Source organism: Lutjanus erythropterus, chromosome 20, assembly GCF_056507025.1.
Source record: "Lutjanus erythropterus isolate fLutEry1 chromosome 20, fLutEry1.hap2, whole genome shotgun sequence".
NCBI lineage: Eukaryota > Metazoa > Chordata > Actinopteri > Lutjaniformes > Lutjanidae > Lutjanus > Lutjanus erythropterus.
The window spans coordinates 17,619,645-17,632,901 of NC_139336.1; the positions used below are offsets into that span (position 1 = coordinate 17,619,645).

Here is a 13,257-nt window from a genome sequence, read left to right on the forward strand (position 1 = left end):
ATCCACTAGCAACAGTGGAACTTAGAACCATCACTGGGTTACTGAGGCTCAAACAAAAAGTGTTACTACTGTCCCTGGTCTCCCCTACACAGTCTGAGTCTACATGCCAGGGGCCCAAAGCATGTAAAAAATATAGTTTTAAAAATAAATGTTTAAATAAATAACTTGTAAAGATGACAAAGGTTACACATTTTAACAGACTTTTTATTCGTTCATTCAGAAATAGAAGTAATCTATTGTTTTATATGGGCAGTCAGCTCTGAAAAGTTTCTCTTTTTGCTTATGCATTTCAATTTGTGAATATTAAAAATTGGACAAAATCATACGCACATTAATCAAGGGTGGGCTTCTTTACATCCCATCCCATGGTTGCAACCTGTTCATGACGTCGAGCCAGTTGTTTTGGTCCCCTCTGCCCAATCCGGAGGCTCCGCTCACATTCTACCGGAGCCGAAATGGGTCTATTCATGCAGCGGCTCTGTCCTCCCGTAAGTACCATAACGCCCTTCGTCGGGTGCTGTGTGGTACCCGACTGCTGCTTTAAACGGCAGCACTGACATGGAAACCCCATTGCAGCTGCAGAACGATTTCTTTCCAGAGCAGCAGCGGCAGCAGCAGCTCCAGCACTGTAAGTACCAGCACTACTGCGGGCGGGAGGATCGGCTCGGCAAGCAGCACGACCACTGCTGCACCTGCAATAACTGCACCTGTGAGGCGAGGAAAAGCCTCGTCTTCCGCGGGACGTCGCCGACCACTGTGGGAACTTTAAGGACACCTTCGGAAACGTCTTCGAGGCAAGGTTGCCAGTACAGCGTCTGCGAGTTCACACCCTCTAGTCATGGTAGTTCATCCAGGCATCATCATCCTCACCATCAGCAGCAGCAGCAGCAGCAGCAGCAGTGCCGCGATCGGCAGCGGGGCAGCCTGGCCAGCAGCAGCCACAAAGACAGTAACTCCTACAATGAAATAGCCATGAGCAGCTGCAGATACAACGGCGGCGTAATGCGGCCGCTGAGCAACTTGAGCTCGTCCCGCAGAAACATACACGAGTTTGATTCCGAGTCCCAGCCTTTGCAGCCCATCTCAGCCGCAGATGCGTCGGACACTTTAGTATCCAAGCCGGAGAATAATTCCACCACCCTGATGCCTTACGCATCGGGAGACGGAGGGGGAGGCTGCGGCCACAGCTGCGGCAAATCGGGGAAAAAGAAGAACCAGAACATTGGGGAAAAGCTCGGGCACAGGAGGGCCTTGTTTGAGAAGAGGAAGCGGCTCAGCGACTATGCTTTAATCTTTGGGATGTTTGGGATCGTTGTTATGGTTATAGAGACTGAACTCTCGTGGGGAGCCTATGGAAAGGTGCGTATTTTCTCCAAACCCGTGCGGTGCGGAGTTAATTTAGGGTTATGTGACTGGCAGTGCAAGGCTTTTAGATGGAGAAAACTTGCAGGAAAGTGTTAGAGGAAAGCAGCCACTTTAAATAACAGGCAACACAAGTGTGGACTCGCTGCAAAGTGTCCCATGCAGGCCAAAAGGCCCACTGCTGTCCAACCATGAAGGGGAACCCCAATAATACAAAGAGATGTCACATGTTAGGTTTTGTTGCAGTACACCAGAGATACTCAACTTGCTTTGCCTGGGGGGCACTGAAAAACAAACATTCATTATATTTATAAGATACAATGAAAATTGAAATTCTTTGTTTTCAAATGAAATGACTTGTTATCTTAACTTATTAATAAATGACAGATAAATCTGATGTTTTTATGCATTTTAGTTGTAAATGCTTAGTTTACATTGGAAAGAGTTATATAAAATTTAGAGCCTGACAAAATACTAAATTTTGGGGGCTGATGCTGATATTAGGATCATTATTATTATTAGCGATTTATTGGCTGATATTCTTTCTTTATATAGAAATCTGAACTATTTTGACAACTGATTGATCAGTGTGAGTCATTTCTTAAGAAAAAAAAAATCTAAATTCTCTGATTCTGTGGACAACAATGAGGCATTTGAGGACGTCACCTTGGGCTTTGGGGAAAACTGATTGATCTTTTTCAACACTTTTTGACATTTTATAGACCAAACAGCTAACTGATTGATTGAAAAATCCACACATCAACGAACAATTAATATAGTTGTTAGCTGCAGCGCTAAAATCCAAAATGACACTGGGGCACTAAAACAGAAAACTTTTACTGGTACTTTTACTAATTATAGATATGTATAAATAAACAAAACACGAATAGAACAACTTGAATTGAGTGTGTGCAGGCTAAACTTCCCAAGTAACAGCCAAGTGACGCTGTTTGAACATTACTAATTGGTAAAAACAAACAAAAATGTTGAATGAATTTAGTTATTTTCACTGTGAATTACAAAATGATTGGAGGGCCACCCAGCACACTATCAGGGCCCAGATTTGGCCCGCAAGTTGAGTGTCACTGCAGTCCTGGTTTATTATGTGAGAATGTGATTTTTTTATGTCATGATGTTTGTGTCTTGTTTGGCTTTAGTGTTGTTGCTCTTTTCCAGGAGTCCCTGTATTCATTAGCTCTAAAATGCCTGATAAGCCTTTCTACAATCATTCTCCTGGGGCTGATTATCATATACCATGCAAGAGAGATACAGGTAATGTGGAAACACTCTTTTTTTTCTTATTCTTTAACTGGCCATGTTGATGTTGAAGGGTCAGCAGTTCTGCTCTAACAGTGAATGTCTCATCATCACATTTAGTTTCAAATATGATTTATTAAGATTTTATTAAGATATAAAGGTATAAGTAAGGACTGTAACTAAAATTGGAAAGTTATTAAAAAATAAGTATTTTTCTTTTTTAGGGAAACATTTCAAAATAAATAAAATAAAGACGGGCAAAATTAAAATAAATGTCTATAAACAAAATGAATAAATAAAAGAGAAAAAATTAATATGAATCTAAGAGGAACAAAACAAAGTAGGCTATCACTCTAAGAAATAATAATTGCAAAAGGGTTCTTCCTGAAGGGCCGAGGTTCTACCCAGAACCATCTGAATACCTCTTTTTGAATAAAGGATTTGTCAGTTCTCTGTAAGACTAAGGGTTCCATGAGGAATCCCCATCCAAAGAACCCTTTCTGGAAGAAATGGATTCTTCTAGTATTGCTGAAATCCTTCAAGAACCCTTTCTTCAAGGGTTCATAAAGTGCTCTTGATACCATTCTTTACATCATAATATAAAAATGTTCTCAGTCGAACTCCCTGGGTGAGTTCTTGTTAGCACCTTTAGAGGGTGGAAAAGTTTTGGATAGAGTCCTCAAGGGGGGTTCTGAGTGGAACTACTACACCATTGAAGGGTTCTCTGTAGAACCTCCCATAAGGTGCTCTGGGTATAACCCTTTATGTTGGGTTCTCGATAGCAGCCCCTTGGGACATGAACAGGTTCCTGTTAGCATCCTTAGAAAGTGGAAAGGTTTTGGATAGAACCCCAGAGAGAGTTCTATGTGGAATCTTTACACCACAGAAGGGTGTTCTGTTGAACCTCTCGTGGGGGGTTATGGGTAGAACCTTTCAAAGATGATTCTAGATTTAATCCTTTACAGTGGGTTCCAGGTAGAACTCTCCGCAAGAGTCCCAACTGGAGCCTTTAAAGGTTTTAAAAGGTTCCACCACGAGCCAAAAAGAGTTCTTTTCAGACAGGCTGAAGAACCCTTTATGGTTCTAGTTAGCACCTTTATTTCTAAGAGTGTAGGAACAGTAGATTCTTATACCTTTATCACATTTAGTAAATGCTCAGTTAAATGATAAATACCACTAGGTTTGGTCATCAGTGAGTTCTGCAGAGGATTGTTCTGAGTATCGGCAGGTTACAAAAGATGTTCTTTGTTGACTTAAAGTCCAGCAAAGCAAATAACTTCTTGTGAAAGCAGGTGAAGTGTTAAATATCAGCAGAACAAAGTAATCACTCAATTTTAATTATATTTATAACATGAAACAGTTTTATTTATTTTATTTTCTTCATTCCAAAGTGAAAATCTATACAGCCCTGTGACTGCACAGACCAACCATCATCTTTTGAAGGCACATTAACACTTCATTACACATTTTTGATAAGATTTAGGAACTCCTCGCAGGGCTCAGAGGATGGATATAGATTGTCAGCCTCCCCTGAGACGTTCCAACACTCGGACAGTTTTATGACCTTGCCTTGAAGCATTGTTGCATTACTTACAGTTCTTCCTGCGCTTCAGCACTTGTGTCTTTGTTGGAACAGCCACAAAAGTAATGGGGCCATTCTCTACAGGGTTGGACGTATGTATGCAGCCAGAAATCTTTCATGTATTAGATACTTTTTTTTTTATTTTTTGTTTTTTAATTAAATCAGCTTAAAAGCAAAACTTCAGTTGAAAAGAAACACAGCTCAAGCATTTTCTCAAATCTTAATCGACACCATGTTTAATCATGTTAATGGATTTTCTTACTTTCAAACAAGATTGAGTTTTTTAAAATTGCCTTTAGCTAAATTGTTTGAGCTGATCCAGCTGTTTTTATTTGCTCTTAGTCAATCAGCTTTAGTAAAACATATTACATTTGGACAAAACATTCGGTTCTTGCTACAGTATATTCTTCAGCCTTGTTGGTATATTTAGCACTTACAAGTCCCAGGGGAGTATCAGTCATTGAAATAGCCCAACAGTAAAATGTGTCGCCCCCTTCAGATGTCTCATTGTAAACCTTTCTTTATGAGGGATGATAGAAATGCACAGACATCATTACCATATTTCAATGCATAACAGAAGTGTTTTCATTTCCCCTGCAGACACTTCCCAGTAGCTCTTTATAAATTAGAAAGCATACTGTACGTTTGCATGTGAGTATCACACTCATTCTTCCCATCCTCCCTCGGCCTCTGCACCTTTTACGCTGATCCTGTGTAAATTATTTAATTTAAAAACTGAGCCTTTTCACCTTGTGCTTGTGCAAACCTTTCCTCGATGCTAAATAATGAAGCAATTCAGTTGTGACTAATATATTGCAAAGGTGCATTCGTCATCACAGCAGGTTTCCGTTTCGTGACTTTTAAAACTGATTGTGTTCAAGCGGTAGTCATGCCTCAGCTGTATGTTTATGGTCCCTGTTCACAATAAACCGGTTAAATGCTTAAGCACTGAATTGTGTTACATGCTTCCAGTCACTGTTCCTCATGTATTCTAACTCAGTGGTGGAAGAAATACTCAGATCTTTTACTTGAGTAAAAGTAGTCATATCACAGTGCACTTTTAGAAATAAGTGTTCCAAAAGGTTCTTCTTAAAGGGCTGAGGTTCTACCCAGAGCAATTTGCTTCTGAGGAATGCTTTTTTGGAGAAAAGGTTCCATCAAGAACTTTTTTTCCTCCAAAGAACCCTATGGGGAAAAACAAGTTCTTCGAGGATTGTTGGGTCTTTTCCCTCGGTGGGCTCTAGTTAAAAGCTTTTCACAGATGGTTCCAGGTATAACCCTTTATGTTGGATTGTCGGTAGAATCCCCTCTATGGGTTCTTGTAGCACCCTTAGAGAGTGGAAAGGTTCTGGATAGAACCCCCAGATGCCCCTGTTCCACCAAACTAAATCTGGTTCTTGAACCAGTTCTGTTCAAGGTTCTTGGAACCACATGAACCAGCCCAAGTTTCCACCAGTGTTGAGTGGAACCATTGTAATCAAGGATGTCATCACCAGAAGGTGTCGCACAATGTACACAACCTGTGGAATATGACACACCCACTTTGGTTCCCAAGAAAATCCTGCTATTTTCTGGTTCCAGCTGAAAAAAAAACTCTTACAAGTAAAAGTCCCACATCGAAAAACTTACTTAAATAAAAGTACAAAAGTATTGGCATCAAAATATACCTAAAGTACCAAAAGTAAAAGTACTCATTATGCAGAATGGCTCATTTTCAGAAAAATATATATTATATTACTGTATCTTATGGATGCATTAATGTGTTCATCTCTTTAATGTTGCAGCTGGTAACAGTTGGGCTCAACCTATAATAATAAATCATCATTTGTTTACATTTGTAATAATAATGTGAATCTGCATAGTATCAAGTAAAATGTGTAGTATTTGCAATGTAGTGGAGTGGAAGTATAAAGTATCAGAAAGTGGCAATAATCTGTTATCTTAGTTACATTCCACCACTGTTCTTAACACCATGATACAGCAGCACATCTGTATTCATAAATATGATGATAATAGCAGTTTTACAGGGCATGAATCCTCTGTTTTACACATTAAAAATGGCTGTGAAGCAGGATTCTTTCCCTCACTACAGGCGAGCTGAAATGTTCATTTCAGCTCTAAATCAAGCTTTTCTTTCCATTCGTTTAATTGTCAGTAGCTGCACATTTACCCCACAGGAAGGCTGTTTCAAACCTCTTTGATCCAGACTCCTCTGACAGTCCCGTCAATATCCAAAACATTTTTCACCCTGGATAGCGCTCTCTCTTCACAATAAAGACATTTCCTCTTTTTGCTGACCTAGAAAAGTTTATTAAGGCAATTGTTTGCCTCAGAGTTGATTACTGCAATGCACGTCTCACCACAATCATTCATATACGATTTATTCAAACGTTGAAGCCTGAACACTTAAATGAATCAGAAAACATCAACACGTCACTGCAGTGTTACTCACTCCCGGCGTCTGCTTCTCTCTAAATGTACAAGTTGATTATTTCTAATTCATCAGGTCCCCTTTGGAACAAAACTATCAGCCAGCTCCTGGAAAATGACTCTATCTTACTATTTAAATCCAGTTCTTAGTGTTTATACTTCAACTTCCACCACCAGCTGCTCCTTTCCTTCCCTGCCTGAGGGGCCTTTGTGCCTGTTGTCGCTACTCTGTCATTACTTGGTTCCTGCAGACTGACATATGTGCTTGCACACACAACCACACACACGCACACACAGACAAATTAATTCTGAATCTATCTTGCTAATGACACACACATGCACACACAGTGGCTCTGGATGGGTGCGTTTCCTTTTCATTTTCTCTGTGCTTCTTCCACCTGCAATTGATAAAAATGTGATTCGACTTCATATTTGTGACATTCAAAAGACACATTAATTGTTTTCAGCTTTGTTGTTTATTATTAGACTCCTGTTGTCTGGTGAAAGTCATGTCTTTCAAACTCCATGATCTTAATTTCTAACAGATGTCTGCTGTTAAAAGAGCTTTCCACCAATTTAGTATTGCAGTTGGACTCACGATGGAGAGATAAAACAATATATTGAATATCACATTATTTTTGATACTGTAGAGGACTGTGATGATATCTACTTACATGATTTGATTTATGACAATTTTTGCACATGCTTTGGTCGTGGCTGGCTATAATTATTTCATTTTATTAAAGAAGGAAAGCAGAAGCACTTTAACTTAAAAGGAAAAAGAAATGAATACAAACAAAAAATACTGATTTATACTTCAATAAAGGGCATTTTTAATTATCGTTCTTTTTTTTTTATATTGTGATAAATATGATATCATGGCTTTTTTATCAAGGTATTATTGTACCTCGACGTTTTGGTATTGTTACATCCTTATTAGAGAGTTTACAAAAAGAAAAAAAAATCAAGATGTTAAGAACCAGAACCAGACTTGCCAAAACCTGGCACCTACATCACCCATAATCCAATTCAACCACCAACAGTTTGGTCAGAGGTTCAGGTGTGTTATGCTAGTAGTGTCTAAGGCCGTAGATATATTTGCTTTTTAATTATGTATTTTTGTTTGAGTATACTTAGCGTTTATTTCTAAGGATGTGCACCACCCTCGCTCCTAATGGACGCAGGATGCGCAAAGCGGCCATGATGTGCAGGGATATGTAGGGGTGTGTAAGTAAGTATATATATCCATAATGTAGCCTCAAGCAGAGATGAGGAGCAGTCTAGAGCTCACTTTTCTACGGCAACAGCTGACAAGCGAACATCACCTGAGGGAGTTTATAAGTCTTCGTGCAGCACCCTCTGAAGCCACAAAAGGCTACAACTTTTTTCACACATACAGGGTCGGAAGAGTTACTTTAAAATTACATTCTGATACAATTACTGTTTACCTGGTATAATATATAGTCAGTAATCAAACCTTTTAACTTTTGGATTACCTCAGTACCAAATATGATGAAGCTGAGTAATGTGGTGTTTTATATTTGTTGTAGGTTTATCAGTTGTTTGTCCAGATATTCCTTCCTTTATTATGCATGAATGCACGCCTAGATTGATAAACTTGTTCTGTGGCGTGAGTTGTTACCCACATTTTACAGAAGCAGTAGGAGTAGGACTAGTAGTAGTAGTAGTAGTAGGAGTAGTGCTGGCAGGTTAGGTATAACATTAGCAGTTGGTCTAAGTTGTAAATGTTTCTATAAATTGAAATGATGAGACCTTGGATGGTGACAGTATTTTCACAGCTGAAGGCAGAAGTGTCACTGTACTGTGAAGTTTTTCCCCTTTTCTGATTTAGAGACAGAAATGGGGAAAATTTCCACCCAGTGAAGCATTTTTTCACCAGACGTGATGATGAGATTAGCTGGTTTCATTGAGACCAGAGTGATGTTGTGAGACTCACACACTGTCAGTGGTCTGTTGTTCTTAATTTTGAAATGCATTTTAAAATTGTAATCCTGCTAATCCCTGTGTTTACTACATGTATTGATAATCTGATAACATCTTTTTCTTCTGTTACTGTAATTGAATACAGTTACCCTTTTTTTGTATCCTAATTACTCTGTTTCAAATATTCCATTACCCCCAGGTCTGCTTATGCAGTAGTGTAGAGTTCACCTTTTTAAAAATCAGTTGTCTCTGAGCCCAAATTTATATTCAGTGCTCAAGTGATATCATGTGAGTAATTTTCTCAGACTTTTCAAAACTCCTTCAGAACCACAGACGCCTGTGCTGATAGGGTCATTTATACTGGGGACACCACTTTTGTCCTTGTCACTTTTTACAAGTATAATTTGTTAAAAATGTTGTGAAAATAGTTTGTACCAAGAAATGTTAACTGACAAGTGAAATAGAGGTGGGTTGTTTTTTTTTTTGCAAAATTAGAGGACATGATTGGTTGGACTTAACTTGTGTCCTCTGTTTCTCTGTTGTTGAAGTATGCAACATTAAAGGCAGTTTAACTTAACATCTAAAGGTTGATTTATTATCTTTAGCTAACATTGTTAACTTTTTATTGTTATGCTCTGGTGCTTCCCACAGTAGATGTGATGTCGGGGTTGTTTGATTGATTGACATGGCGTTGCAGCTGTGGACGTGATGGATGAAGTTACTTGCGCTGGTGTTCTTGTTTTAGGTTTTTTGCTGAGTATTTTGGAATTGTCGACTCTACAGTAGCCTAGGCTCTATGCCCTTTTGATGCGCCATAAAGCAATTTTTTCCATAATTATCCACTCTGACCTCATACCAATCGCCCCCGTTTCAGCGCCTGAAATCGCAGATGTTGAAGACCTTTTAAAAAATGTTTTTTCATCTGAGCACTTACATTCCCACCACTTCTCAACCCAAAGTGACGCCTTTGGCTGTGCTGTACCCCCAGTGACTAGTAAATTGACTTTGACCTGTAAAATATAAAATGGTGGAGTGTCCTTTTGCAGTAAATGATAGTTTCCCGACATGGAATTTCACTTAACAGAACACAAACCTACTGACTAATTGACTCCATGTGTAGTATTATAACCTGGGTGAATCATCACATCAAATATGCTTTTAACGCTCTATCTAGTGTTGTGTTATTCAGTATAATGAAACGTCGCCTGGTTTGTGGCTTGTGTGTTAATGCTCTACATGAGCCTGGAGTGTTTGTGATATTACTAGAGTGCCATTTCTAAAGTGCACTTCTCCGTGTGGGAAATTTGTGCTCCTGCAGTGAAAATAGATTATGCATGCACATCCATGTGTACTCACAGATGCCTGTCAGATGTGGAAGCATAAGTCAGGATGATGAAATATTTCCCCACCACTTCTAGCCCCTTAAAACTGATTTACTTGTCAGACTCGGTAAAGAGTGTGCCCTCTCATTTTTTATCGGGTATAACAACAGGAAGTTTTTTCTCCTGCGAGTGACTGAAAACTCCAAAGGTCAGGGCAGACAGGATAGATGTTGGACACCAGCTGTCATTTGAATTGTTTAGGGATACATCTGCTGTGCTGCAATGGCAGTGACAGCTGACCTACTGAGCCAAGTGCATTAACAGAGAGAGGCAGCGTGTCCACGTTCTGCTAAATGTCCTCAGATTTGTCCCAGCCTCTGTAATTAGGAGAAATAATATTAATGTTTAGTCCTCCTTTGTATGTACTGATGTTGCCCAGCATCTTTTTATACTTCTCCTTGAAACGTTATCGGCCTGATTCAGTCCCTGTGATGCCTTTTGTTGACAGCTGGCGATCAGCCTGAGGAATTTTTAGACTTTTTTAGTAGCGTCGAGCTTGCTGCGTTGGCAGGCAGCGACTTACTGTACAGCACGAGTGGAAATGGAGAGGTTAGAGTCTGTAGCTGCTTCATGACTTTGATTTGTCATTGTCAAAGTCTGATATGAGCCACGAGCTGCGAGCATCTTCCCGCTTCCTTGCTGCTGCTGCTGCTGCTGCTGCTGCTGCTGCTGCTGCTGAGATGGTTGATGAGTTCACCTTATTCCCAAACAGACAGAGGCTGACATTTTGAAAGTTTTCTCTTCTTCTCACATCAAAGGCTCTTTGCCGAGGGGCATTTGTGTTAAGGCCATTGCTGTGTCGTTGTACCTTGTGATGACAGTTCTGCTGAGTTTTCTTAAACTAATGCAAAATGCTTTGGGGCCTGTTCTGTCTTTGATGTGTACTTTTTGTGATAAAAGTCAGCGCTGATGCTTCACAGTCGCACAGTATTACATTTTACAATCTGCAGAAAAGATAAAATAACAACACATCGGCCCAAACCGTGCCAACGAATCCTGCCAGAGTCAGACTTGGCCGTGCTCGTCAGACCGCCCCTGGGTGGTGTGTATGTGTCAGAGATACGGTGTAACTGCAGGAGACGCTCTGCTTTTCTCACAGTGAAATCTGTCCTCTACCTGAGACTCCAGACGGGAGTCAGATAACCACCACTGGCTGGTGACCTCAATGTTTTCACTGAACGTACAGGCTTTCAAGGCCAAAGACACTCAGCCTCCCAAAGAGTCGAGAATCCCAAAGATTATTTATTGATGCCGTTTACTAAATTGTGTTTTGTGTGTGACTTTGAGCATGACGTTCACAACTTGGCTGCAGCAGCAACACTTTAACGAAAGAAAGATTTATACGAGCTTTTACTTAGGCTCAGAGAGGCTTGAATAGAAGAATGAATATGCAAATGCGAGACTTAATTTCAGAAACAAAAGCAAACCGAAGCTGCAACAGCTTCAGATTTACTCAGCAAAGTGGACTCTTAGTGGCTCACTTTGATATCATAAATAAAGTATTGCATTAATGTCTAATTGGGCTGAACCTCTCAACCTAATTCACTAATGAGATTGAGCGATTTCATTCTCAGTGACAAGATATATGTTCCCATCTCCACATTACACAGATTAAATATTGAGCTGGACTCCATTAGTTATATTGAGCGTAGTGAAACCAGTAACCAACCCAGCTAACATCGCAGGTGAGCCCTTCTGAGGCCGCACGGTGTAGACGCAGCGAAGGACAGGCAGGGAATGATCTCAGGACATCTTCTGCCGTATTGTCTCTCAACCTGACATGGATGAGACTTTACCATGATGAGCGAGGGACACGCACTCTTAGTGATTAGACTGTCCATCAGAAAACAAGCTGAATGTCTGAGAGAAGACAGTGACGGCTGGATTTGTTTGCTGTTTGTTCTCTGAGATCAGAGGTTTAATGTCTGAGCTCATGTACTGTATTGTTACTGTGCGGATAAATTTTTTTTTTACAAGTCAGGACATTTTGGCTAGCGTTACTTTTGGGGTTGAGATTATGATTAGAATACTCTCATGTACAAGAGGTACAAATGTAAAATAAACAAGGTGTCTGTGGGTCTTAAAAAGTCTAAAATACAATAACCTGAATTTGTTTGGATTACTGAAGTAAGCATTACTTTTATAAAGTTGAATTAACATAAATCAGATTTCTCTTAAAGGGAACATTTGGCACTTTTCATGTGGAGGTACAGTCAGTATTGATGGTAAATGTAGTCAGTTGAAGCAATAAATTCCTCAGTGTGAGCTGAATTGACAGAAAAAGATTACTTCTGCTGCTGCAAAATCTGTTGTTCTTCCTGCATCCAGTGATGTCATTGTGATGTCACAGTGCTGGTGTGAAGGAAGAACTACAGATTATTTCAGCCTGGATTTCTAGTCTCTGCTACTGTCACCTAACACTATGTTTTGGCTAATGAAGTATAGCCTAGGGTGGTGATACACAGCAACATGGACATGGGGGTCAGAAAACTCAAATGCAATGCATCCTGGTACATGTAGGCGCTGCTGGCACAGGTCTACAAGTAGGAGAACTCAGTGTTCTTTGTCAGTATAGCACAAACTGTGGAATCTCTTGCGTCAATAGACAACATTTACCATCAACACGGACTAGACATCCACATGCCAAATTTTCCTTGTAACACAAAGCAAAGGTTAAAAGCAGAAATCTCAAGATGCATGTCAAAACATGGACAAATAAAATCAAAACCACTTGAGTTTTGTAATTTGGCTGAACTGACCTTTTAAGTGACTAAATCAGCTTTTTTAAAAAAAAAAAAAATCTGTTTTTCTTTTTAGTTTGTTTCTAAGTTTCAGCTTGAAACAGATGTTCCTCTTTGTTAACACCGAGACCATTCCTCCATCAAAGAACTTTCCTGTTTTTCACCTCCTTAATGTTGTCAGCAGCAGTATTATATTTTTTGATGGGTTTGTGAAGGTTTATGAAGGTCATAGTTTTGGCGTTTTGGTAAATAGTTGTCTCCATACATACGGCTGGTTGATTTCTACTGCATACCTATGAAAATATGATAAAACAATCAGAAACCAAAAATTTACTTGACCAACTCAATAAAATTTTGGGAAAGATAATTTGGCCTCTTTAACTTTAATTTGTTGTTTTATCCTCCTTTAAAAAACTCAGACCACAGTCTTTCAAATCCTTTTACTTGCTGTGTTTAAATGACACGTCAGCCTCCTGTAACCAGTTTAAAGGTGTCCTGTCTTATCATCTGCGCGTTTTAACGCCCGACTCTCAGTGTCTTCCTCTGCATTATGTTTTTG

The 13,257-nt window shown here is 39.7% G+C and overlaps 1 protein-coding gene across 3 annotated transcripts in view; it reads left to right on the forward strand.

Moving 5' to 3' along the window:
* Positions 1-275: 275 nt before the first annotated feature.
* The window catches only part of kcnn2 (potassium calcium-activated channel subfamily N member 2), a 36,192-nt gene continuing 23,210 nt past the window's right edge, over positions 276-13,257 (forward strand). The window contains exons 1-2 of one of the 3 annotated variants that reach the window (XM_084746235.1): positions 276-1,359; positions 2,542-2,634. In XM_084746235.1, coding sequence (XP_084602361.1) covers positions 559-1,359; positions 2,542-2,634 — 894 coding nt within the window. In that variant the 5' untranslated portion in view covers positions 276-558. Of the gene's footprint in view, positions 1,360-2,538; positions 2,635-13,257 lie in introns of all 3 variants that reach the window. The other 2 variants (XM_084746234.1, XM_084746236.1) reach the window with 2 other exon arrangements.